The sequence below is a fragment of the Loxodonta africana genome, chromosome 18 (assembly GCF_030014295.1).
Source record: "Loxodonta africana isolate mLoxAfr1 chromosome 18, mLoxAfr1.hap2, whole genome shotgun sequence".
NCBI classification, from domain to species: Eukaryota; Metazoa; Chordata; class Mammalia; order Proboscidea; family Elephantidae; genus Loxodonta; species Loxodonta africana.
This window is the reverse complement of record NC_087359.1, coordinates 38227869-38255004: the sequence shown is the minus strand read 5'-3', so window position 1 is coordinate 38255004 and position 27136 is coordinate 38227869. Positions and strand designations below refer to the sequence as shown.

General features: G+C 52.0%; 1 protein-coding gene across 3 annotated transcripts; it reads left to right on the top strand.

Annotated features, from left to right (window-relative positions):
- Window positions 1-3826: 3826 nt before the first annotated feature.
- Window positions 3827-26822, top strand: HOXB4 (homeobox B4). 3 transcript variants are annotated; one of them, XR_002786856.2, is made up of 3 exons: window positions 3827-4487; window positions 5367-8470; window positions 26507-26822. XR_002786856.2 is itself a non-coding variant. In XM_003414665.3 (2 exons), exons 1-2 carry the CDS (start codon window positions 4031-4033, stop codon window positions 5663-5665), a joined length of 756 nt encoding a protein of 251 aa, XP_003414713.1. In that variant the 5' UTR covers window positions 3827-4030; the 3' UTR covers window positions 5666-11460. The 3 variants fall into 3 exon arrangements, 1 of the variants encoding a protein (XP_003414713.1); XR_010318356.1 differs by lacking the exon at window positions 26507-26822 and having other exon boundaries at window positions 5367-6548; window positions 8293-11460; XM_003414665.3 differs by lacking the exon at window positions 26507-26822 and having other exon boundaries at window positions 5367-11460.
- Window positions 26823-27136: the final 314 nt, after the last annotated feature.

Sequence of the window (27136 nt, the reverse complement as noted above, 5' to 3'; positions counted from 1 at the left end):
GCGGGCCGGCAGCCGGGAGGGCGCGGGGAGCGGCCGGGTGAGTACTCTTGTCCGCTGTGCGTCGGGGCCTTCCTGTCGTCCGCCGGGCTGCCGGGTCTCTGGGCCGGCTGGGGACTCGCCTCGGCTCCGCCTTTCGGTTGGCCTCCCTCGCTCCATCCCTCGCTCCCCGCCGACAAAAGGTGGATGATTTCGCGCAGGCAGGGCACGTCCGGGGCGGCCGCGGGGGCTGGGCAGCAAGAGGTCACGCTAGCAACCTGTAGCTGCCAGGAGAAGGCGGCCTGGGGAGCCGCTGAACGACCTAGGATCGCAGGGGAGGTGGCTCGAAACGCGCGCCTGCGCGCGGAGCCCTTGATTGCTTTTATTTTTGTCGTTATGCGCTTGATATTAGTATTCCTGGGGGGGGGGGCTTCTGCTCTCGTGAAACCTGACTTGGGAGTCGCTGATAAACCCTGTCCTACATCCCTAGCGACTGGACTCGGCTAGGGTAGAGGGTGCGGCGCCTCGGTGGGATGGGCAGGTGGTGGCTTCCAACGCGCAGAGGAGAAAATCTCCGCTCTGTCCCAAGGATCAGCCATCCCCAGCCCTGCAGCGGCTTTCCTCTCTCTTGGGGTGCTCCAGGCACCTAGGCCGCATCCCTTGTGCAGTGTAGAGCCGCAGAGAGGCCCGGCAGCCAGCCCAGCGGCCCTCCCAAACTTCCGAAACGCCAACGGGTTTGACGGGTTTCCGAGAGCGGGCGAGTAGAGAAAAACGGGAGGTATGGAGTGGGGGAGGGGCCTGGTCGGTTGGAGTGGGTCGTGGAGGCCCTGGCTAAGTGGTCTTTAGCAAGTAAAGTCCCTGTTTGACGCTGGGGAACTGGGGTTGGGACGTGGGTGGATCCTACCAGGGCCTTTTGTCTGTGGGCCCAGGGCCAAATTCCGGTTTGCCTGGGTGCCCAGATGAGGTCTGATGTTACCTAGTGAACGCTCTCCTGGCAATGATAACTACAATATGATAGTTTTTTTTTTTTTTAAATATGTTTCAGTCCAGCCTGGCTGAGAGAGTGTTGGTATTAGAAACCAGGCTGGGAGGCCAAATTTGGCAGTGCCTGAATTTGGGATAGAAAATCAGAGGGGCTTTGGACCTTATTGCACCAGCAGGTGGGATCTCCTCCTACCCACCTGCACGGGTTCCAGGACTTGGGATATGGGCAGAGACCTCTGAAGACCCTTAAGGCCTGGAGTGTGGTGGTTGGAGGTTTGTTTTCTGTGCTATTGCTGTATTTGTTATTGCTATTTGCAATTGTTATTATTCTGACTTGTTTACTAAGGGATGCAAGTGTTTCTCAGACTTAGGAAGCTGGGTAGGGAGTCTCAGTGGGAAGGAGGCTGCTTCTGAGCACTCTCCCTCTGACCCCGTGGAGACCCTCAGCTTTCACAGTCTAGGACTCAGGTCCCTCCAGCCCAACCCCCAGTCTCCCAGCTTAGTCAATTTTGCGTTAAGGGGAGCCCCAGGAAGTTCGGACCCCCCCATCCGTTTTAGCCCCATGGACAGCAACCCAGGCAGGTGGCTAGGCCGGGCCGGTGTGTACATTTAGACAGAGAGGACCCGCCTGGGGCTAGGGAGGTGGGAGGTGCAGAACCGCGGGGTCCCTCCCTATACCTTCCCGGGGTAGTCTCCCTCTTCTGGCTCCCAGGAGGTGTGGGAGGATGGGAGGGGCCAGCATATCGTCTGGCTGGATCTTTTATGGTTCCTCATTGCCCTTCATTCGGAAATGAAACGCCTTTGATCTGTTTCTCAGGTTGTAAACGGAATTGCCCGTCATTAAATATCCGGGGCCCCATCTGCTTGGTCTCCCAGCATTTTTCTTTACAGCTGTTTCTCTCTTTTTACCACTGAATTTTTACAAAAGGACTTTTATGACACCCCCTTCACACTCAGCCACCTCTCCCTCCTCCATTCCCTGAGAGGCGCCGTGGAAAATATTTAGATATTCGTTTGATCGAAAACTAAAGGCTTCGTCGAGGGGCACTGAGGAGCCGATTGGGGTTTTGTTTTTCTTTAAAAAAAATAAATAAAAGTCCTGGGGGAGGGGAGGGGCACGAGGGCACCCAGAAGGGCCTGATGCTGACTTCGTGGCAGCCTCAGAATGACCCTTCCTCCTTTTGTGCTCAATGTTTACATCTCATAATTCATGCACCACCGCCACCGAGCGTTGTGCGGCGGCCCAGAGGTTCGCATCCCTTCACAGACCGGCTGCTTCTGTTTCTTTCTATTAGAAAGGAGAATTGAAAACCTTGTAATCCCAAGAATGAATCCTCAGTGCAGCGCTTTTTCCTGCTCCCAGAGTTCAAACTAGAACAAAACGAAATAAAAGCAAGGCACTCAAACAACACTCCAAACGAAGAATGCGCGAAAAGTAGGAGAACTGGAGAATTTCTGGGCCAAGAAGATCTGTCTGTCTTCTGTATATACCCTGTAGATCCGAATTTGTGTAAGGAATTTTGTGATCACAAATTCGTATCTAGGGGAATATGTAGTTGACATAAACACTCCGCTCATTTTTTTTTTCCAGAAGAAAAAAAAATATTTTCTTCTAAATAAGGACGATCCGGTGACTGACTCCGCGAAGACTCCTTCCTCTTTCTTTCTTCCTTTTCTTTTCCTGACTTAACTGGTTAGAGACAGAGGAATCCTCCACCTGCAATCTCCCGACGCTCGCCCCGGGGAGCCTTCGTCCTTTTTCCGTTCTCTTAAGAGGAATGTTGTTGATGATGATATTTTTAATTTACTCTCTTGCCCCAAGTCTGCCTTTTCTCTGTTCTCGGCTCAAGGAGGCTTTATTGAAAATTCCGAATACATGTTTTCAGTGTGCGAGGCCAAAGGAAATTCGCTTTTCAAACGGATGCTGAGGTTGCCGTTCTGTTTGGGCTCACAACGAAATGCCCTGGGAATACGCGATTATCAAGGGGTGTTTTTGTGTGTGGGGGTCATGTCTAGGGCGCCTTTCCCCAGCATCACTAGGATGCGAGGTTTCTATTCGCTCCAGAAGCGGCGACATTAGCAGCAATTAGAATGTCTAGCCGCCTACGGTTAGTATTGCTCGGGTGGTTCTGGAATTAGCAAATTGCTATTAAATTTGCTCTCAAAAGTTGCAGGGTTTTTAACTTCAACGCTCATCTTAAATGTGCGAAACCGAGTCGCTTCTCCCGGTTTGGGCCATGTGGGGTACGGGGAGGAGTGGATAGGAGAGAGGGACTGACGGGCTGAATGACACAGCCAAGCTAATAGCGCAGCTAAATGCGATTTGGAAGGCGAGGTCTCCCCGAATTAGTGCATGAATTTCCTATCGATCCGCCCGGAGTTCCATTCATCTCTGACAAGTCCCTCCGCGCACCCGCCCGCTTGCTCCCAACGCGTCTTCTCTCACCCCCTGCCCCTCCCCATCCAGCTACAGAGAAAAGCCCCACGCTCAATGCCCCTGCCTCATATGGGTTCCCCTCTCGAGGCGGTGCCCCTAGTCCTCGCATTACTCAACTTCTCATACAGATGCACGGTGCGTGGGCTCCCTCCAGCCATGGGGAAGGGTGGGGGACTGTGGGAACCAGAGAATTCTGGGTGGAGGTAAAGCAGGACAGGAGGGGCTACACCGGGAGTCTCAACTTCTGAGGGGAGCCAGGCGTTGGGCTTTGCCCAGAGCCCCAACAGGCCCTCCAGTTGAAACCTGCTTTCTCTCTGTTGTATCTCAGAGATCAAGAAGAAGAGTCGGTCGCCGCCCCCCCCCAGCACTATGTAAATCCTGGTGTTGGGTGGGTGGGTGGGTGGGTGGGTGGAAGAGAAGAAGGGGAAATAAACCTCTTTGGCTGGAGTAGGGTTCGGGTGAGCAGATTTCCTTATCCGGGAATCACAGGCGGGGCGGCCATTGGCTCCGAAGATCACGTGGGTCCCTAACTTTGTTCACTTGACAGTAAGTAGGAGGGCTTTCGGAAACAGGAAAACGAGTCAGGGGTCGGAATAAATTTTAGTATATTTTGTGGGCAATTCCCAGAAATTAATGGCTATGAGTTCTTTTTTGATCAACTCAAACTATGTCGACCCCAAGTTCCCTCCCTGCGAGGAATATTCACAGAGCGATTACCTACCCAGCGACCATTCGCCCGGGTACTACGCCGGCGGCCAGAGGCGAGAGAGCAGCTTCCAGCCGGAGGCGGGCTTCGGGAGGCGCGCGGCGTGCACCGTGCAACGCTACGCGGCCTGCCGAGACCCTGGGCCCCCGCCGCCTCCGCCACTACCCCCGCCGCCCCCGCCACCGCCTGGGCTGTCCCCTCGGGCTCCTGCGCCGCCGCCCTCCGGGGCCCTCCTTCAGGAGCCCGGCCAGCGCTGTGAGGCGATCAGCAGCAGCCCCCCGCCGCCTCCCTGCGCCCAGAACCCCTTGCACCCCAGCCCGTCCCACTCCGCTTGCAAAGAACCCGTCGTCTACCCCTGGATGCGCAAAGTTCACGTGAGCACGGGTGAGTGCGTGGGCACCCCTTCCCCCTCCCGCCCCGGGCGCTTTACACCCAGGGACCTCCGAGGCATGGGGGTGGGTAGGGTAGAGCTGGGGGAAGCCAATTGTCCCCGCAGTAAACTCGCCATTGCGGGAGATTTACGGTCGCCTGTTTTCAGAGCCACGTAATTACATCCCCCATAAATTTTTATGGCCTGGTGGGCCCTGCGCCTTTGAAGTCGGTTCCCCATCCTCTTCACCATTCTCACCAGCGACTTTTTCGTCAGGGAGATGCAGTCTTAGTGAAGTTTAAAGTTGGGGAGGGGTGTGGGACGTAGGGGAGTGGAGGAGGAGAAGGAGGAGGAGGGAATTTGTATTTAAGCGGAGAGTTGAGTCAACTCCCAGTATTTATTTTTTCCTTTCTTTCCTCTAGTCAGGCTCCTTGGCCCGGGAAGTAGGCAAAAGTTTTTTTTACTGGGGACAGAGACTGCTTGGAATCGGAGCAGGGAGGGTGGGAACTAAACAGAAGAGGAAAGGTTTAGGGAAGCCCCCTCCCTCTTCCACCCTCCACTCTCTATTCTTCCATCCTGGGACCCCAGACCAAAGGGAGAGAGAGGGAGGTTAAAACCTGATGAAGAATCGTCACCCCCCCACTCCACTCCTCCCCATGACATCCAAACAACAAACACCACCACTCTCCAAAACTTTGAGCTCTTTCTCTTCCTTGGGTCCCTCTTTCTTCCTTTTTTTTTTTTTTTTAAATCTTGGGGAAGAAGAGGTGGCGGGAGGAGGGAGGGCGGGAAGGAGGGAGACACTGTGTTGTTAGCTGGAAGAAAGGGCTTTCCCTCCTCCCTTTCGGGGGCAATAAAACTTTCTCTTTCTCCGTCTCTCTGTGTGTGTCCAGTAAATCCCAATTACGCCGGCGGGGAGCCCAAGCGCTCTCGGACCGCCTACACTCGCCAGCAGGTCTTGGAGCTGGAGAAGGAGTTTCACTACAACCGCTACCTGACGCGGCGCCGGAGGGTGGAGATCGCCCACGCGCTCTGCCTCTCCGAGCGCCAGATCAAGATCTGGTTCCAGAACCGACGCATGAAGTGGAAAAAAGACCACAAGCTGCCCAACACCAAGATCCGCTCGGGTGGCGCAGCAGGCGCAGCCGGAGGGCCCCCTGGCCGGCCCAACGGAGGCCCCCCCGCGCTCTAGCGCCCCCCATGCGGGAGCCTAGAACCTCGGGGCGGGGGTGGGCGGCAAGCGCGAGGGGGGCGGGAGGGGCCGGGGCTTGGGCCCGGAGAAACCTATCTGCCCTCCCCCCACTTTATCTATATATGAATAAACGCAGAGAAGGAGGGGGAGGGGAAGCTTTATTTATAGAAATGACCGTGGGGAGCCGGGCGAGGCCCCCCCAGAAGCAAGGTTCAAGTCTCCTGCTTTCTTCCTTAAAAAAAAAAAGAAAGAGACAGAAAGAGAAATAAGAGGCTCCAGCTCCTCGTTTTCAGCTTTGGCGAAGATGGATCCACGTTTCATCTTTAATCACTCCAGGCCCAGGCCCATCTGTCTTGTTTACTACGCCGAGGAGAGGACGGGCCTCGGTGGCGACCATTACCTCGACACCCAGCTAACAAATGAGGCCCGGCTCAGCCACCGCCGCCTCTGCTGCTGGAAGAAGGCCTGGATTCTCTTTCTTTGTCCCCCACTCCAGACACCCTACTACGAAAGCACCCTCTGACTGCCAGATAGCTCAGTGTTGTGGCCACGGTAACAAACACACACACAACTTCTTCCCGCTCCGTGCCGGTGCCCCTTCACCGGGACACTGACTGCTCGCCCCCTTCTACCTTGGGGCTGGTGGGGGCAGAAAGGGGGCAAGTGAGGTAGGGGGGCAGGCAGCCTTGGCAACGCAGGAGCCTGCAGGGAAATTGAGGCAGAGCAAAAAAAAAAAAGAGACTCAGGCCGGGGCGAGGGCCTTCCTCTGGAAGGCCAAGCAGGGCCTGACAGAGTGAGGGGCCGGTTGAGTTCTTGGAGCCGGGCACAACCCTCTCGCCAATCCGGAGTGCTACAGCGAGGCCTGCTCTCCTAGACTGAAAACGTATGTGAAACTGGGAAATAAAGAGTTGTGCCCCTCCTGGTCTGGGAGGACCATGTTGCAGCAGAGCCCTCTGCCATAGTTGATCCTTGTTGCGTCGTTTATTATTATTATTATTACTATTATTTTATGTCATGTTCGTCCTCTCTTGTTCTCTTTCTGACATTCCAAACCAGGCCCCTTCCTATCTCTGGGGCTGTCTGAGTCTAGAATTTTTTGCAGGCGTGAAAATGTGTTTCCTGTACGGAGTGACAATAGAGAAATAAATGTTTGGTTTCTTGCGACCAACACAGCGTGTTTTTGTTGAAACCTTGATGTAAAGATAGGGACAAATGCCACCTAGTTTGTAATTGAAGCACCCCAGTGGGTTCTGCCTCACATTGTATGTAGTCGAAGATTTTTTCAAAGGGTCCAGCGGGAATTTCTATCTCAGTGGACTCCAAATTGTGGAAGGTGGTTTGTTTTCCTTTCGGGGTGGATGTGTTTTGTCTGGTGCTTTCATTTTTTTTTCTTCCAGTCCAAAAATGGATTGAAAGGACTGGGAGGGCTGACTCCAGTCCCTAATGGGGGAAAAATGTTTCATTGTAGCACACAAGAGGCTTAAGTATGGCAAAGCCTTTCATATCGTGATTTATTTGTCATAAGCAAATAAAATGAGGTTAAGCTGTCTCTTTCTAGACAGACTGCTCTTTGGTTATTAAAGTTCCGAGAGAGGATTCCATGAGGCCGGCCTCTTTCCTTCCCGAATAAGAAGGTACCGCTTTCCTCTGAGGTGTTTAAGGCTTTAATGAGTCTAATTTTTTGCACAGATGTTTCTGGGTGTTTGCAGGTTTTCAGAGTATTTTTATATTACAAAGGAGCTAGCTGGTGCCATAGCTCAAGCTCTGACAAGCAAATAGATAATCAAGAAGACAAATGGCCTCTTTTGTGAAGCCCTGCTCCTGTATTAATTTTCATTTTCTTTTTCATAGAAAGTATCGAAAGTGCGACTGGGGACCAAATAGCTTTCTGTCTCTGAGGTCCCAGTCACCCCTAGAATAGGGTAGGGGAAGGGAAAAGGGGTGTGGATGAGCCTCAGAAGCGCTCGGGGCTGGGGCCACTTTGTGCAGCACCATTAGATGTTCTAAGTTCTGGGGGCTCCAGCCTCAGGGTCTCCAGCCCTGTGGTGGTCCAGGGTCCAGCCACCCTGCCTCCCAAAAGCCCGGGGCTTGGAAAAGTGTATGCAATTCAAAGTTGTTTTTCGGTCTCATCTCCCCTCAGAAAATAAAAATAGCCAAATCCACCGGCACTTTTATTTTGATTTACTTTTTATGCCTCTGGCTAGAAGCGCCGGTGTTTGAGGCTGGGGAACCAGCGGGGGCCGTGTCCACAGCGGGAAAGGGAGTTTGAACTGCCCATTTCCATGCTGCGCTGGACCTGGGGGACCTGAGGGATGAGCGGGTGAGCTTTGTTTCTGTGGAATCTCAACGTGATGTTTAGCTGCAAGTGGATGCGGATGGAGGCCCTTAATAGAGGGGAAAAATAGTTCTTAAAAAGCATATGCCCCCCCCCATGTCTCTATAGAACCAAATCAAAGCTGTTCCTTGGAAGGTATGAATAGAAAAAAAAAAAGATTTCTATGGAGCTTAAAGTTCACAGCCATTCTGTGTAGACAAGAGCTAAGAAAAATGTGAGAATTATACAGAAAACCATTAATCACTTCTTTTCTTTAAATACGTATCCTCTCTCCTTTGTTATTATTCAACAGCAAATCTCTGCAGACCGGCTGTTGGGGGAAAAAAGTGTTAGCCATCTCTCCGGGATCTGCCAGGGGGCAAAAATTTGGAGCCATAAAGTTGAAAACTTTTTTCTCTCAGTTTGGAAGAAGCCGTTCGTCATGAATGGGATCAGCGGAGCTCGGTGGAGAGGAGGCGAGAGACGCAAAGGTAACAAAGCCGAGCTTGGGCTGGCATTTTTTTGATCCTTTTATGAGCCCTTTTCACAAGCTAAAGCAGAAACACTCTCTCGCCTCCTCCTTTTCTTTTTCAACTATCTTCTTGGGAGTTTTTATGGTGGACACTTGGTCAGGTTTGCCGCCTTTTATGATGACTGATGCTTGGGTCAGGGGGAGAGAGGGGCCTCGGCACCTGGAGAGCGTTTGAACTAGTTGGGACGGAGGTGTCAGGGGCCCTGAAAAATCCCAGACAAGAAGGTTGTTTGCCAGGCAGCTCAGAAGTGCTTTTCTGGTTTGGGGAAATGCAGGTGGGCCTGGGAGCCTCCGCCTGTGTGTGTATATACAAGTGCGTATACATGCGTGCATACAGCAAGGTACACGTGTGACCAAGGTGTTCCTGTGACTCTCTTGTCTGCTCTGGGAGTTTGTGTCCCATGTGCTAGTTTACCAGTGAGATGTCTCTGCTGCATCCTTGAAAAATCCAGCTAGTTCTTGGTTAGACTCTGCCAGCCTTGGAGCTGGGATATAGGTGGCTGTGTTCGTTTTTTCTTTTTGTGTCTTCTTTGGGATTCTAGACAAATATTGGCTACTCTCTGGAGCAGGCAACTACTCGGTTCAGAAGTGAGCTTGGAGGTTCCGTTGACGTGGCTCTGCTGACACTGGGATATTCCTCTTTTCTGCTCTGTTTCCCTCATCTTCCTCTTGGAGGCTGAGCATTCCCGTTGGTTTTCTTTTGCCCTCTATCACTGGGGGCTCTGCTCCCTCCTCTTATTAGGGTGAGGGAGCCAGTGGGCTCTGCCTCAGACCTGAAAGCGCTGGCCCTTTTTCCCTGGGGCTCACTGAGGGTTTGGAGGCAGGAGGCTGGCAGGAGAGAGAGTTCATGGAGAGGCCACGTTTTCTAGGCGATTAGCTCGGTATTAGAACCACAAAATGACCTCGGAAGCCCCTTGACCTCTCTGAGACTGGACATTGTGCTGACTCTTGCCTCCTGCCCAGGAGGGAAAGTCACACCTCCGCAGGGAGGGGTCCTTGGGCTGTGGTGTGTCCATCTTCTCCATCCCCCACTTGCTCACAACCTCTGCTTTGCTATCTTGGAATTTCTAAATCATTTTTCTATTACTGTCCATTAGAGAGAAAAAGGAATAAAAGTTTTAGCCAGGGGGTCCAGTGGGGGGGAAGAAAGTAGGGCACTGGTCTATTTCTCTGTTTGGCGTCCCTTCCCTAGGTCAGGCTCCAACCCTACCCCCTTCCATTCTCTCCTCCTTGCCTGTTTTGCTTGGAAGGAGCTGAGGGAAGAAGGACAAAGGGAGGCGAGAGGAGAGGTTAGAGAGGCTGGATTCACAGGGCTAGAGGAATAAACCCCTTGGTCCTAAGGAGGAGAAGGCTCCCATCAAGAACATACCATCTCTCCGAGGTCCAGTATTCAAATCCACAGCCTCTTCACCCATTTTCTGAAGCCTCATATAATCGCCTTCACCCCCTTTTCTAAATCCCCAATCCCACCCCAGCTATTCACAGGGCTTAGAGACTACCTTGCCCAGCAGAAGAGCAAGAGAAATGGAAGGAAGGTTGATATAGGCTGTTCTGACCACCTCCTTTGTGGGGCCAGTTCTGTTGTGCTAACCAAAGTTTTCAGCAACTTTTTATTTTAACAGATGAGTGGAGAGTTTGCTAGAAAGAAGTGAACCCCAAACATAGAGCCTTTCCAAATCTGTATTCTATTTGCTGTATCTTAAAAATCCACGCCAGCAGCTATCCACTTAGAGGTGAGACAGAGCGAGATACAGACAAACAGATGGACTGGACAAAGGAAAAGCTGTCCTCTGGTGAAGACTAGGGAAGCTAGAACCTTGCTGGGATATATATGAAGTGCTGGTTTGCATTTCATAAATTGTTCCCTATAAATTGAGGGACTCTGTGTCAGGCAAGAAATAACTGGAGTTGGCTTTTATCCTCTCGTTTGGTGTAAATAAATATGCCAGAGATCAAAAAAGAAAAGATAGAGGAGCATAAATAGAAGGCTGGAGGCCTCAAGAAGAAAAGAGGGTGAGCAGGAAGGGAAACTAAACAACTCCTGAGCTGTAAATATTTGGAGTTCAGGGGAGATGTACAATCATCACAACCAATTGTGGACCCCTGTATAGACCCGGGTGACAAAGACCTAGTCACCTGAGACTTTACAAGCAGTTCCATGCATTGTAGGAGTTAGGGGTCCACCAAAGAGAAAGAAGAGGGGCCCAATAGAAAGGGAAGGTTGGGGTTCACTAAAGGGTTTTAGCCCCACAGGCTGAAACTATGAGATCTTCCCCTTCTCTTGCTCCCTGACCTCAACCTTTCAGAGTTGAGTGCTGCCAGTAGCCTCCTCACAGGGCGGCAGTGACCTCAGCCCAGTGGCCCCTGTGAGCTCACCTTGTACAATTCTGGCAGTTCTGGCAGCCACCTGAGGCCTCCCCATCTTTAGATCTCTTTCCCTTTCTTCCCTCCAGTTTCCTCAGCCCTCCCCACGCTCTCTCCTTACTGCCACCAGTCTGCCAACCTCTCAAGCCAGACTGGGACTGCCTGGGGCTGCCCCAGTGCCGATGGTGTGTCTCGCTGGGAAGAGGCGGCTGGGGAGGGGATTCTGGTTGGAAAACGAAGTTGGGAAGTTTCCCAGCGTGAATTGAGCGCTGACGGATTTGTGATCGGCCGTAAAACCGGCGCGTTCGGATTCGTAAATCAATCTCGCCTTTCTCACAGTATAAACGTTCGCTTTATCGGCCGCGAGAAAGCGCGGAGCCCGAGCTCAGGCGCTTGTTTATTTGAACATGGACATTCCCAGGATCCGAACAGAGTGTGGGCATTTTAACAGACCCTGCCCTGTGTGCTTTCCCTGTCATTTTATTATTCTTTTTCTTGTTCTTGAAGAATTTCTCTGTTTCAGAGATTGCTGTTTTCTCATACTCGTCTCTCTCTCATATTTTTCTTTAGTGGAGTGGAGTTTTTTTGGGGGGGGGTGGGGGGCATTTTTAATGGATTTGTGGCCCGAACCTTGCACGGGGTTGTCCTCGCTGCAGCACGGAGCCAGGACCCACACCGACAGCAGGCTGAATTCAATACCAGTCTGGGTTTTGTATCTGGACAATTAAAGCCAACTCACCCCGACCCCCCTACAGAGTCTGGGCCACAGTGGCGCCCCAGCCCCATGCCGCAGGAGCAGGATTTAGGGGAGGCCAGGCGGGCTCAGTGCCTTTGGCACTGGCGGCGCCGCTGCCACCGCTGGAAAGTTGTGAGGCCACTCGGTGCTGGCTGTTTCTTTGGGGTTTGTTTAGGCATCTGGATCCTGAACCTTCTCCCCATTGATCTGCTTTTGGTCCAGATCCCACCAAACTACAAACCAGTGGTGGCCCCTCGGCTGGCCCTGTGCTCCTCTACCCCAAACCGCATTTGTTCTTCCCGATTGCCCGCCTGCCTCGGTGTCTGTGGTCCCTGGCGACCGGAGAACTGCTGAAGATAAGACCGGGAATGTGCGGCCAGGAGCTTCTTTAGGAATGTCTTTTCTGCCTCCCTTTGCACCCCCACCCACGTGTTGTGGCCACGGACTCCCATGCTGGTTGTAACTGGTCTGCCCATTCTGTGGCTAAGCTCTGTGTGATGATTTGGGGCTTATGTTTTATTGATTTTTGAGGTGAAGGCATCTGTGTACCTTCCTGTCTCTGGGCTTAGGGAATGAATTTCTCCCATCCCTGGTGTTTGACTGTAATATGGGACCCCCCCCACCTCCATCTTTTTCCCATTGATCAGGTTCCATTGTCTGCTAATTGGAAGCTCAGGGGTACTAACACCTGGGAAATAGGGACTGGGCTGCCAGGCTAACTTCAAAGCCTCTTTCTTCCCTTTCACTCCCCTTGAGTTCACATTTGCAGCTGTTTTCACTGGCACGTTATGGGGAGGGGAGGCTGAGATAGGGTATGACATAGGTAGAAAGAGGCTGAGTATCCATGTCTTTTGTGTAGAAACCTTCCTCCTGGTCTTTGTCTTTAGAGCATATTCTCAAATGGTCAGTAGGCTCTGCTTCCCTGTAGTGCTCACAAGGAAACGAGAGAAAAAGTCCCCCTTGCGGCTATTCTCAACTCTGGAAGCTCCAGAGTCATCTCTTCACCCTGTCTCTTTTCTGCTCCTTCAAAAGGTACCGCAAAGGACTAGAGAGAGAATTAAAGCCAGAAGCCCCCATTCCGTATATATATATATAGTCTTATAAAGTGTTTCTTTTCAAGCTGGTCCCCTTAGAAATTCTATTTATGTTGGAGGCGGGGGAGTGGGTCCTACTAAAATAAATATGCCAGGAGCTGGGGGGAGAATTGAGTTGGGGGATCTTAATCCTAAAAGATGCAGAGAGAAGAATTGGAAGCTGAGAATCTAGGGGCTTGGAGAAGGGCTCTGTGCCCACCCCACCCCCACCCCAGCCGCCCCTGCAGACTATTTCTGCACCTCCATGAACTAAGCAGAAGCAGGAGGAGAAGGGAGAGAGGAGAGGTGGGCTGTGGGTAAGTGTCTATCTGGGGGGGTGCTTAGAGAGCTGTAGATACAGTAAATATGGGTGTGAGTGTGGGAGAGAGAAGAAGACCTTGCTACTGTTCCATTGGTGGGTTGGGGGGAACCTATTTTGCAGAAAAATTTCTCCTCCTGAAGGGGAAGGTCATAGTGGTCCTTTGAGCCTGAGATCGAAAGACCCCCTTCCCCCTCCCGGTCACGTGATTCATTAAATAATTAATGCCGAGGTTGCAGAATAGATATGTATTCGTCAGGAAAATTGCAGGCTTGGTCTCCCTGTTTCTGACGTGCAATTCAACTGTCCTTTGAAAAACAAGCCTGTACCCCGAGAAAAAAAAAAAGAGAGAGGGGGAGAGAGAGAGGGAGAGAGAGAAAAAGAGAGGGAGGCAGCAATAAAACCGCCCGCAGCCGGAGCCACATCGCGGGCTGGGGTATTGTAAGTAGAAGGGATTTCTCACTACCTACCGCGTCTTATATGTCCATGTAAATTTATTGTTTGTTATTAATGTTATTGTCGTAAAATGTGACAAATAGCCATCTTCATTTCCTGCCATTTCTCTTCACACGGTGCTCTGTGTGTTTATATCCATTGAGGCATTGCATAGAGATTTTAGGAATATTCCTCTTCTCTCTCTCTCTCCCTCTCACTCTCCTCCAACCTTTTTCTTGATTTATAGCAATATGGGTGTCAGCTTCTTGGGCCGGCATGCCAGCCATTGTGTGTGTGTGTGTGTGTGAGCGCGTGCTTGTGCGTCTGCGTGTGTTTGTGAGCGAGTTGTGTTGTTTATGGCCATGTCTCCGATAAATCATTTCTCATGGAAAATGATGTGGAAGCTGGGCTGTTTCTGCGGCCGGGAGAGAGTCGCTCTCAGAGGCACTTCCTCCCTCTCCGCTCTGCTCCCGGGAGTTGGTTATTTCAGACAATTTACAGTAATATATCAGCAGTTAATATGAAAGCTCTATAGCTGGAGGTCTTAAATTACAGCATCTGTGATTATCAATTAAGTCGAGATTTGTATAAATTTGGTAAACCAGAAATGCCTCATTGGCATATAAACCCAGTCAAAGACCACGACCTAATATAAAAATTATATTTGTGAGCTTGATAGAGCCAACATTCCTGCAGCAGCAGACAGAGCTTCATTTTTCAGCAGCTTCCCTCCAGGAGTTTGACTCCAGCCCTGGGTGACCGAACCCAACTCTGGAGGCAGAAGGAACCTGTGGATAAGAGAGGTGGAGGCAGAGGAAGAAATTACTGGAGTTGAAAGCAAAGATTTTTGTAATGGATCGAGACCAAATCGAAGTCCTCTGCAATAGGGAGAGGTGGGAGGGATTCAGTTATAGTATTAAAGCTTAATTTATAGGACTGGTGTGTATGGGGGGGGGCAGTGTTGAGAGTGGAGAAGGAGCTACCCAAATTGGCGGAGGCAATGGAGGCAGAGGGTGAAGGGCAGGGAGAGAAGCTGGAAGCCTTGGCTCCCCATCTCCTGGCTAACAAAACAAGGAAATGAATTCACACCCCAGCAGTCTTCCTGTGACATCCTGAAACAAAGAAAAGTTTCCTCAGGAGTGAGGGAATGTGTGTGTCTGGATCTAAAAAGGGGAGAAGTTCCCTAAGTTTTCCTAGAAGAGAAATTTTTAGGAGCCAGATGGTCCCTGGAACTTGGTGTGTTTGAGAACATGGGGTGTGTTTCTCTCCCTAAGTCCCAGTCCCAGGAGGGAGCAGATGGGGTGCGGACTGGGAAGGGGAGAGCTGATAATTGTCACCTCCAGTTTCATGTGGAGATCGCCGTCTCTCCTCTTTAGGGAAGATTGTGCTGGTCAAGAGTGAGGCTAGAGGTGACTTCTGGGGACATCCTGCTCTGTGCCCCAAAGTTGTGATGGCTGAGGACTAGAGGGCCAGCGCCTTCGCCAAGTCTGGTCCAGTCTCGGGCTGCTCATTCCCTGGCTGGAGCCCAGCCAACTGACTTTATAGCCACTATTAGCTGTGATATTTAACTCTGCCTGCTAGTGTAAACCTTTGAGCAGGGAAATTAGAGTGACGCCGCGCGGGGTGTTAATTATTCATGGCATCAGCCGTCTGAAGTGGCGGCTTGGGTCCCAGTCTTCGTAGCAACTAGGAGCTTGCTCCCATGCTTTGCTCCAAGTGGGCGCTGATCCCCTTCTTTTTGGCAGGCAGATTTGTGGGTGGATGGTGGGCAAAGCCTCCCAATTTGAGAGTCTGGGTGATAAGGATTTAGGGAGAAGGCCGAGATCCTAGGCTAGGATAGGTGGGGGCACAGGCTGACCCGGATAAAAGGGACTGGGAAGATCCTGGATTCAGGGGCAGCTTTGACAGGGCTAGAGATGGTGGAGAGGTGGGGTAGACTGGGGGAGGAAGCAAAGAGGCCTGAAGGGTAGTGGGCTCCAAACCTTTCAGTCTATTTCCTTGTCTACCCCCCCATCTCCTTGAATGTTGGAGAATCACATACACACTCTTAGGGTGAAAGGTGAGCATTTCCTCTTCTACCTCTTCTGGCAAGTGGCTGCGGGTGGTGAGGGGTAGCTTAATGTGCAGAGGGTAAGTTCACCCCCAAACTGGTGATCCAGAATTTAGGCCAAAATCTGGTTTGGAATTCCAGGGAGAGGGAGGAAGGATCACCTCTTCCTTGGAGAGTAGGAGGAAGGTGAAGACAAGGAAGAGGGTTGAATGGATTTTTTAGCTTCTGAGTTCACCCTGTTTGGGAGAATGGGGAACAAAGGGGGTGCTGAAGGATTTGCTCTTTGGACCTGACCATAGCTAGTAGGACAGAGCTGGGAACCGGTCCCAGAGGCCCCTACCCACTGTGTCCAACTCCTCCCGCTCTCACCCCTTCCCCATCTCCCCTCCCCCAGCTGCCTTTGCCTGTGATGTAGAGGTCTGATTCTCCCCCCTTTTCCTCTTAACCCCCTTCAGGCCTTTGTCTCCTCTGGCCCTGGGGAGGGGAGGTGGCAATGATACTCTCTTCCCCTCCCTTTCCCCAACTCAAACACAGACTTCCCCAGGAGACAAAAGCAGAAGACTGTCCCTTTCCACCATTATCTTTTAGTCAGGGGCCCCTGGGCCCTTCGTTAATTCCCTCATGTGAGATCTGATGCTTTCCATCTAGGCAACCAGGCCTGCCTCTCAAATCAGCAAGTTTGAAAAGACTTTGTTGTTGTTTTTATGTATACATTTGGCTCATTTAGCTATGAAGCACTTCTGCTTTTTACCATCCTGCACCCTCCAACTTGATTTGCTTTTGTGCTGTCCAGGTAGAATGCATTTGATGGAAGGGGTCTAGGAAAGCTGCTGGCTCTGTCTTCTCCCCACACCTCCTGCTGGTGTCTTCTTTTTCTATATAATGTTAGTGTTTATCCTTGTGCCAATAAGAGGCCAGGCAGGCAATGCTTTAATGACTTGAGGAGTTGGATACAAAAAAGAGGAACGAGAGGATGAAGGAAAAGGAGAGGGCACAGAGATAGAACAGGCAGCAGGATTCCTTTCTGGAATAAGAAGTCAAGGCTGAGCCCAAGGAGGGGATGACAGGGAGAGTGAAGATAAAGACCAGTCAGGTGAAAGGGAGGCTGTCCTGGAAGAAGGAGACCCACAATTTGGAACAACACACACACTCACTCAGGGTTCAGTGAGTAGAAGGGAAGTGGAAAGGAAATTACTCAGAGAGAGCTGGAGTCTCTTCTTTACCCTCTTCTCTCTAGAAGAGAGTGTCTCCATAATAGAAGAGTAGGTTTCCCCTCAGATGAAAGGGTCCTGAAGCCAAGGGCTCCATGTCACCCCAAGGAGAGAGGAAGGAGGGGAAAGAGAGGCAGTCTAATGATCAAGCCCAGAAATGATTTCTGGAGACACTCCTAAGTCCTTCAAAAGGCTCAATTCAAAATCACTTAAGACACTGAGGGAGGCAGAGTGTGAGAAGACAAAGGGGCTGTGAGAAATGGACAGAGATAACAGAGACGGTTACAAAAAGCAAAGGGAGAGAGAGATCAAAAGAGACAGAAAAGAGCAAACACAAATAAAGACCGAAACAAGACGGTGTCCAAACCCTTTGCTGGGCAGGCACAGAGGGGAGAGGGCTGCAGGGCCTTGGAAGCTCATCTCACCTTTCCAGCTTTCTTTACAGGCAGCTGCCCACAGCAGAAGCCATCTCAGAAGCGACTGCCTCTAGAATAGGCCCTTGAGGATGCTAACTCCGGTGTGAGGCAGTAGGGGTAGGAACTGAAGTGTCAGGGAATGGCCAAGATGTCTTGGACACTACTTCCATCTCCTTTCCACCATCGGGAAATCAGTCAAGCTGGAACCTTGCCAAACAGAGTTCCACCATGGGGAAGAGGGCAGTGGAAGGTGGTGTTGGGGTCTGTCTCTCACGCCTGGACCCTGGAAGCCTCCCTTGGCCTCCATTTCCCCTTTGTAGATTCGGCTATCTTTCCCTCTTTAGGGTTAGGGAGAAGGAGTTGGTCTTCCAGCGCTTAGGAACTTTCCCTTTCACTTCCTCCTGGAACTCCCCAGCCTTAGCAAACGGCTGCCTGCCGCTCACACTGATTTCCTTCCTCCCCCATCTTTCAGGAAAGAAAAGGAAGAAGAAAAAGGGGAAGGAAAGTTCCTACCAGACCGAGCAGCTTTAGAAAATGCAAACCTTCTCAGTTCTTCAATCTTTGGCGTACTCTTCCGCCATTGCCCTGCTCCCTCCATCGTCCCCCTTACGCGCTCCCCTCAGTCCTGTTGTGCCCAGAACTCCTCATCTCCTTTCTTCGCCCAGCCGGACATATGGAACCCATTTCGCTGGTGACATTGAAGAGCCGCCCGCGCGCCCGCCTTCCTCCATGGCGCCCCCGGCACTCCCCGTGCCTCGCTGTGCCCCCTGTCAGTCGCTTCTCCCCTCTCCTGGCAATTTGGCCTGCTCTCAAAGCCCCGACCTCAGCTCGCGGCTGGACCCGCCCGGCCTCCCGCAGCCCCACGAGGGCCCTCCGGGAGTGGAAGGCGGGCTTCTCAGGAAAGGGGGCGCCGGCGTCGCCCCGAGGGCAGAAACCGCGCGTTGCGGGCCGGGCGGCCGTCCAGGCCGAACAAAGCCGGGGGCGGGGGCGGGGGCGGGGGTGGGGTGGGGGCGAGCGCATCCGGGCTTCTCCCCGTGCTCGGCGGGACCTTCCGGGGCTGCTGGGGTTTGGCTGACCAGGATGAGGCTCGCCGCGGCGGCGGAGCCCCAGCTGGGGCCCAGGGATCCGGGCCTGGCAGTTGGCTCGCTCGCGCCTCCTGCGCCCCCCGCGCCCGGCCGCCCTCAGCTGCCCGCGCCCTAGCGGAAGACTGCACAGGTAAGTGTTGGGTGCGGAGTTGGGCGCTCGGGGCTTGACTTGGGATAGAGGGGATAACTGAATCTCCCACGCCCCCCCCCCCCCGTCTTCTGTACTAGGAAAGTGGTTGGGATCTGAATCGTGGAGGACAAAGATGAGAGCAATTTAGAGAGGGGAGATGAGGGGTTGAGAGGGGTTAGAGGGATCCAGGGGTCCTGGGCGAGTGTGGAGGAATGTGGGGCTGTGTGCGTGGATGGAGGGACAGAGATGTTGTTAGGGTATAGGGAGCTCGCTCGCTTAGAAAAGCTGTTGGAGGCCCCAGAGGCTTTACCCGGGAGTTGGAAGTTGTGGGTTTTGAGGGACGTCTGCTGTGGGGAGGGTCCACAGGCCCTGCTCCCACCGCCCAGCTGCCACTCTGGCCCAGTGCTTTAGCACCTAGCGGGTTATTTGAAGCTTGAACTACAAGGGGTTGCGCTGAGGCTGGGTGTTAAGCCCAGAAGGTAGGAGAGGGGGTGATTTATGGCTTTGGAGAAGCTGTGTTTACTCCCTGCCTGCTCTGGAAACCAAAAACCAAACAGAGGAGAGGCGGGAGAAGCCCCTCTCCTTGGAGTGGGAGGCAATGCCAGGTTGAAGCGCTGGAATTTATTTTTCCAGATGTGGGGAGATGGTGGGAATGGTCCCTTTGCAGGCACGGGGTGTGGTATGTCTGTGTGAGGTGTATGGAGAGTGTGCAGGCATGCTTACTTGTAGGTGTGCATTGTGTGAGTGTGTCTGCACATTGGGGCAGGGGGCATGTGTGTGCATGGGTTGGGGTTTGCCTGGTGGTTTGCAGCATCCCCCTGTGAGTGGGCACGTTGAGAGGCCAGGAGGGAGACTTTGTGTTCTTAGGTGCCGGCACTCTGGGAGGTGGTGAATCTGGACACACTTCGCTGCCCTGCGCCGTCTCCTTGGGGGTAGTGTTCCTTCTGCTTGTGCTTTCTTTCCTCCCATGGCCGTATGCAGCAGGGCCCACTTGGCCTGGCCCCTGGGTTCTCTGCCCTTTCCTTGTGTGCTGTCTGTCCCCGCTGCCTGGTCCTCACTTTGAAGTTTTAACCCTGTCTTGGGAGACTTAAGGATTACTGAGCCTGCCTGGGTGGGGCGTAGAGGGGAGGATAGGATAAAAAGGGTGAAGGGGGAGATCACTGGCTTGAGGCTGGGTCTTGGCAGTCTGGGCTCCTCCATTACTGCTCGAATTCCCCTGAAACCTCTGCTGGGGAGGGGGGGCAAGTGAACACAAAGGCAAACAGAGCAAGGGAGTCGTGCAGGATGATGGGGGGGGTGAGTGCTGAGAGAAAAACGTTGGGACTCTCAGATACGTATTTCCTCAGGCCAACTGGTGGCTCTTGCCTTTCTGCCCAGACGCCCAGCTTTGCCTGGAAATTGTTTTGCATTAAATTTTCTCAGCCGCAGAATTATCTTTCCTCGCCTCCAGCTAAACTTGCATTTTCCACCAGACACTTGGGCCCCGCACCAATGAAATCTGAGAGGAAGCGGCTGGGCCCTAAGTGGCCGTAATTTAATTGATTTTATCATAAATCATCAACTTGATGAAGAACCCAAGGTTTCAGTGAAGTAAATTGATATTAATGGGAGTTTCTTGAAATGCAAACTCACTGCATAGCTGGGGCATCTTGGGCTGGGGAGGTGAATTACATGTGTCCCAAGAGCTGAGTGGGGACCCTGAGCGCAGCACAGATTTGGGGGTAGGGAGAGCAAGCTGCAGGTGCAGCTGCAGGCAGACCACTTTCTGTGGGGAGCAAGGCAGAGAATTAAACTTTATTGGGGAGGGAGCTGACCTGCCTCCCTCAACTCTGCTGACCATCTTGGGAATGCTGGTCTCCAACTGGGGGGAGGTAATTGGGGAGGCTGGTAGGTGTGTGGGCAGAGGTGGGGGTGGGGTGAGAAGGCCAGGCTGGTACAATGGAAGCATTGACTCTTGGTTAAACATTGCCAGGTTGAAGGCTTCCTCATTTAATTATACAAATTAATTATTTACTGCTCAGGTTGGTACATCCAAAAATAGCACTTTTGACTTGGTGACAAGGGTAGAGAACAATTCATCCCATACAGAGAAGAGCATTAAAAATCAGTGAGTTACAGGGAGCCTCTGTGTGTGGGTATGACTGTGAATGAACCAGAAGTGGGGTTTGAGCTCAGTGGTGGCAGTTAAGCATTTAAATCTCAAGAAATAGTTTGTGTTTGGGCATAATGGTGCCTGTTATTGTCTGAACTCTGTTTATTACTGTTTATTGTCATTCACTTTTACGTCAGCACATAGATGACCATAAACTGTTAGTCCAGGAAGAGATCTTGGAGATCACTGAGTCCATCCGCTCCCTTCAACACACATACCCTGGCTTTTCAGAAGGGGACACTGAGACCCAAAGAGTACCCTGCCTCAGATCACACAGCCAGGCCTAGAGTCTAAGCCCTCTGATTCCCAAGTATGACTGGACAAATAACTTCCCCACTTTGGGTCTTAGTTTCCCTGTCCGTAACAATGGCAAGGTTGGACTGGACACTCCCTGGGTTCTCCCCAGATCTGACCTTGGGTACCTCTCTAACACCCCCATACTGTATATCCATCCTCGGTGAGACAGTGTGTCCTGGGGTTCTGTGGGCATCTGGTCATAGAAGTTACTGCATATGTATTTGCAATATACATAGAGTTTGTTAACACCCAGAGTGGTTGATTAATCAGACTGGCTCTAGGAAATCCACGGGAAACTGGACTATTCCTCCTTCCAAAGGCTTCCTCCTTCTCAGCAGATGAGCCCAGGCCTAGATCAATGGAGATAGAAGGCAACGGAGAGGGCCAAGCTGGCTGGGCTGGGGTGGGATTGACATTTGGGGGTGGGGCTAAGGGAGAAGTAGCTCAGCCTCACTGAGCAAGGCTCTTTCCTTGCCAGGCATTGACTGGGCCAAGGCTGGAGTTCTTCAGAATGCAGAACTATGCCAGCTCAGGGGCTGAATTATGGTTTCAGAGTTTAGATTCTGTGACAGCAGGTGGCCCCTCACCCCCCACCCTGACTCCTAGGCTTTTGGGCCCTTTACTTCTAGGAAGGGGCACCCTCACTGCTGCACTAGCTCTCCTCCCAGGGCAGCCAGGACATAAATCCTGCAAGGTGGATGAATATCTCCGAACTCCAGCCTTGTTCTTATTTTCCATTTCTCCCCCACTTTAGGGAAAGGTAAAATTCAAAAGGGTGGGGACTTCTTAATTACATGGGACTGTTTGTGGGAAGGAGGATTTGCTGTAGGATCAGGGTTATGAGGAGGCCAGGAGAGGATGGGAGGTTTCCAGACTGCCTTGGAAAGTGTGGTGTGGAATGTGGGTTCTGTTGGAAGAAGTGGGAAGAAATGAGAAAGAACCTTGTTTGGGGGTTCTGGAAATCAGAGGCTCTGGCCAGAGAATCCACTTCCTAAAGCTTCACTCCAAACTCTATTTTGAGAAAGAGAAAAAACAAAAGAGCTGGCAGGCCCAGTCTCTGGCTCTATCCCAGCCTGACTTTGGAGTTTTATGTTTGGAGGCAATTCCAAAGGCCTTCCACTGATTGGTCATTAATCCGGTGAGTTATTGTCTGCTAAACAGAGGTCACTTTTAGAGAGACATCCAATCTGTCAGAAGAGACCTGCACAGCTACTGGGCCCTGTTCCTCTCTTGCTTGCTTCTTCCCTCCCTTTCCCCCAAAGCTGTCCAGGAGTCCTCCCTGGCCCTCAGGACTTCTCAACTTTGCCCACCTTTGTCTCAGTACCCACCACCCATGGGGCAAGATTTGCTAGACCAGGGCTTCAGCTTCTAGATCAGGCTGGACTGGATTCAGAATGGGTTCATTCGCCAACAGGGCGCTCCAGCACCCGCCTGCTGGTGGCTACCATCTTCTTGGCACAGCACCACCATCCCATCTTGAGCGCGTTCAGGTGGCCTCCACGATCACCGGAGCAAACTTTGCAAACCCTTCTGGCTGCCGTATTTTTTTTCTATCTCCCCCCAATCCGAATCGGCGCAGGAAGGGGTCAGCGCCCACACACCCGGGGTGGGGGGAGAGTACAGCTGGAATTTTTTTCTTTTTTCTTCTACTATAGCGGCCTTTTTCTTCTTTGGATCCCCACTTCTGCTGAGCCGGTCTATGCGGGCCTTCGCTGAGGCGCGATCTTCTCCTTCCCTGGCCCCTTTGTTCCCTACCCGCTCCAGCACATCAGAGAGGTGGGGGTTGGGGATCCAAACGCCAAGAGCTGTCCTCATTAGCAATTCCCACTTTACAACCTCTAGCTTTGAAATCTTTATTAATATTTAAGAGGAAATGGAGATTCCGGTGCCTGTGTGAACTTACAGGGCTCCGCCGCAGCCACAGAGTTGGGCAGCGAAACCGGAAAGGAGTGTGAGGCCGGGAACACAGACAAGATCAGAAAGGGGGGAAAAAAAATCACTAAACACTTCGCCCCAAGCCTCCAAGTCCCAGTTCGTCCCGTGGGCCAGGCGGATTTTACGCTAGAGGAACGGCTGCAGGATCCCAAAGCTGGGGTATGGGGTCAGAAATCGTTTTAAAGGAGCCAGTTGTTTTGCCCTTATCAAGAGGAGAATTTTCGTTTGCTCTTTGATGGATTCTTTTGGGGGGAAGGGGAGGGAAACATGCATGATCCCACCAAGGCCCCGAAGAGTGGACGTTCAGGGATTACTCAAGGGAGTTTAGAGCGCTCCTTGTTCCTGGGGTTCTGGCTAGGAGTGGGGGAAGGGAGAAGAGCAAGTGCCCCAGCTCTGTGGGGACTGAGTCCGAGAGGAAGGGACATCTGTGGAAGGGGTTGTTTTCTCTAATCTTTATCTTTACTATTAATTTTTCCCTTTATTGTTTTACACTAATGTCTCTGTCTCTTGATCTTTCTCTTTTTCAGTCTCTCTCTCTCACGCACACGCACGCACAAACAGCACATTGTCCAAGTTTCCTTCCTTGGACCCAGGAAGAAATTGTTACCTCTTCTTGTCTAAGTATGCCCCTAAATCATGACTTCACTCTAAGGGGTGATAAACTTTCCTCTTCCTGTCTCTCCTGGGACCCCAGAGTCGGGACCCCAGAGTCATCCCTCAGACACCTTTGGTGCGTGCCAGCTGCTCATTAGCCCACCTTGTCCCGTGAAGGACCCTAACCCTCAGCAGGACCTCAAACGAAACGGGCACCTTCCGGGCTGCACCATTCAGCTCTCAGCTTTCCAGCCCCAATTAGGGGCAACTGGCCAGCCTGAAATCTCTGAGAAAGGAAGAAGGAAGGAAAGACAGAAATCAAACTGGGATCTAGTTGCCTCCCAAGTGTTTCAAATAGGCTCTGTTCTCCAGAATTAACTAAGAAACCCCACTCCATCTCCTACCGCATTTGGGGAGTGCATGTCCTCTGAAAATTTTCTCCGGGTTAGTTTTCTTGCTTCCCAGTCCTCCTTTTCACTCCCACCCCACCACCTTGTGTAACCAGAAAGGACCACATGGGGTTGAGGCGGCTCCGGGAGGGATGGAGTCTGCTGTTGCCTCTGGAAAACTCCTCTATCCTCTGCTCAGCTACAGGCCAGCTCCACCCGAGGCCCCCATCTCACAGGCCTACAGCTCGCTGGGTGCCTTCCAGGCTTTTATTATTCCTCAAGGCAAAGCTGTATGTCCTCTGGAAGCAACCAGGTTCTCTTCTCTCAATTTTACTGTGACCTTTTTTAGCCAGTGGTATCAACAGCCAGGAGAGCTGGAGGGTTAGAAGTGCATTCTTGACTTTTTTTCTGGGGGGGAGGGAGGAGTGAGAGAAGAAACCCAAAAGTGCTGGTTCCCCCAAGCCACTGGAAGCTTCCCTGGCCTGAGTCCCCTACCCGACCTGGTCCAAATCTACATGGTTTAACTAACTCTGTATGTCTCCAACCCGGGTCTGGAGATCTCAGGACAGACTTCTTGCAGCCACATACTCTGGCAGCCGTAAAAGCTCTCTCTGGGTTTCCTGCTTAAGCCCTAGTACTGGGGCTGGCCTGGGCATTTTTTTTTTTTTTTGTACTGCTAATAAATACAGAAAAAATGGCTCCCATCCTCCAACCCCATCTCTTCTCCCCCCTTCCCCTCAGCTACCAACTCTCTGGGCAGACGGTAAGATCCTCTTCAGTTCTGCGTGCAGCTCCTGTTGCTGGAGGGTACGGAGGCCAAAGAGTACCTCTCTTCGGCAGGGCCCCAGGAAACTGGCTGCTCCAGCCCATCCAGCCTGGCCCAGGAGCCCTGGAAGACATGGGGGTGGGGCACAAGGACCACTCTTCATGAGAGTAGGACCCTTTCTCAGACCAAAGCAGAACCTGTGAGCGGGGATCAAGAGGGTGTGAGGGAAGCTTTGCCAGACACAGCCAGCCTCTCCTAGAGGGGAACAATAGCTGGAAACCATCTCACCTTTGTTCTCCCAAGCCCCATCTCTCCTGATGCATCCAGATGGCAGAAGGCAAAAGCCAGGCAAGTATCCTAATCCAGAAATCACAGGGTAGTGGCTGGCTCTGTCTACACCAGGTTAACAGAACCAGTTTCCCAAGCTGTCTTTGTAAAAAGAAAGACTGCTTTCTATTTCATCCCCTAAGCCTGGAGTCGGCAGTTAGGCAGAGTTGCAAGCACTCTTGCTTTTGGATGTGTCCTGTGATTTTTTTTTTTTTTTTTGTCTTTTTCTTCCTTTGGGAATGGCTCTTCCCCACCCCCGCCCCAGATCTGCAGACACGAACATTCTTGGCTCCTGTCTTCCGCCTACAGGCCTCCTCTTTGCCTTTTCCTGCCCTTCTCAAACACACCCTTAAAAAAGTTTAGCTTTCTTGGCCTTCCACACTTGTGCCAAGAGTCATAAATCTTGCAGAGCTGAGAGAAACAAACAGGCTTGTTCTGAATCATAACTATCCTCTGCCTCTTCTGCTAGTACAGTGTCTTCTAAGTCATTTCACTAGCTCTTCTCATCTTCTTAGAAGTACAAATGGCCTTATCACCCCTTAGCCCCTTCTGCCTCCGGAGGTGAGAATCTCAAACTTCTCCGTGAAGTTCCTCTAGCCCTCTACTGCCAGCCACGTCTGGAGTTCTACCTAAACACAAGGTCCTCTTTTTGTCACCCTCTCCTCAATCTCCCCTCCCCTGCAAAATGTGTTGGGTTTTTAAAATCATCACTCACCGCCTGTTGTCTGCTCTGGGGGTGGGGGGTGGAGGGAAGAGGGGTTGGTGTGGTGTTAAAAAAAAAAAGTCTGGCCTCCCGCCCTCCTGAAGTTGGAGAGTCAGCCTGGAGATTTGGGAGGAGAGGGGAGGAATAGAGATGGTGTGGGGGAGACAAGAAGGGGAGACTCAGGAGGGATCCACAGCCAGAGGGCGGGAGACCCAGCCACAAGTCCCGGAGGAGCGAAACTACTTTAGAAAAAGAAAAAGAAAAGAAATCCTGGTGTTCCACTAGCAATGAACAGAGAGGGGCACCCAGCACCCCCACCCCAAGGCAGGCCAGCACCTTTGACAAGGCCTCCCAATGCCACTTCTCGAATTAGCATAATGGTTTACTAGTATGCCTGGGGGGAGCTGTGAACTCCTTCAGCTTTGCCTTGCCTTTGCTCTTCCCCCCAATCTTAATTTAAACATTTACTTTTGTTTTTGTTTTTTTAAGAAATAACAAACCCTCTACTTTCCTTTCTTGCTCTGTTTTTTTGGGAGGGGGAATATTTTAAAATCCCCCCCTTCCATCACCACTATCACCTCCTTTCCTTATCAGACATCTAAGCTTGCTAAAGGGGGAGAGGTGGGGGTGTGTGTAAGCTTGTGTGTGAGTGAGTGTGTGTGTGTGGTTTTTTTTTTTTTTCCCTGTGCAAAAGCAGAGGCCATTGTTACGGAGAGTAGGGCGTACCAGTCTTATAGGGCAACCACACTGTGGCGGCTTGGCCGATCGGGAGCCTGGAGCTGGATTCTCGGCAAGCTGAGCCGCTGGAGCACCTTTCCGCTCTTCTTCTATTTTTTTCCCGCTCCCCCACCCCCTCCCTCCTGCGCACCCCCGCTCCTAAGCCGAGTGAATTGAAGCGGACGCCGCGCGGCTCCTCCGGCCGCTCTGCCCCTCAGGCTCCCCAGCCGGGGTGGCTATTGGGTGGGGGGGCGTCGCAACATTAAACAGTGGTCTTTTTTTCCTTTGCCTTCAAGGAGGGGAGATTTCTCGCCTGCCGCTCGCGCTGGGGCTCGATGTGAATATATATTATGTCTGCCTGTTCTCCCCTCGTCGGTGGCTAAGGTAAGCTGGACTGAAATAGGCTATCAGTTTGTGAATGGCGGAGAGTATGTCTCAATGATTTATGGCCCATATGACTCCAATCTCGGTTCAAGAAGAGTTCACAAGCTTTAAGCTTCCTTCCACGCAGCGACTCTCTCTCTCCCTCCCTCCCTCCCTCCCTCTCTCTCTCTCTCTCTCCCTCTCTTCCTGCTTCTCTCCTTTTCCCCCTCTTTTCTTTCAGCAGCCAGATCCAGCGTTAAATTCCACCCCCCCCCCCCCGGCTGCTAAGAAGAGCCTAACCTTTCACTGTCTTCCTTTCTTCTTTTATTTTTCTTACTTCCATGAATATTTTTAGATCCTGGAAGGTGGCCTGTCCTTCTCCTGGGGTTTCCCCAGCTATTGTTATCCTCCCCGGTTCTCATGGGTTTGTGTGCCTGGCGAGGTGGGGTTCTTGGGGGGAGCTCACCTCTCTTCACCAGCAAGACCCTGGGGGGAAGCCGGGAGCCACCGTCTCCCTCCCTTTCTCCCGAGGAGCCATATGGAGCCTGAATTTTTCCAACATG

Coding starts and splice junctions, on each gene's coding strand:
- HOXB4 (XM_003414665.3), top strand. CDS start 4,031: ATGGCTATGAGTTCTTTTTTGATCAACTCAAACTATGTCGACCCCAAG. Junction 4,488..5,366: donor CAAAGTTCACGTGAGCACGG/GTGAGTGCGTGG, acceptor GTGTGTGTCCAG/TAAATCCCAATTACGCCGGC.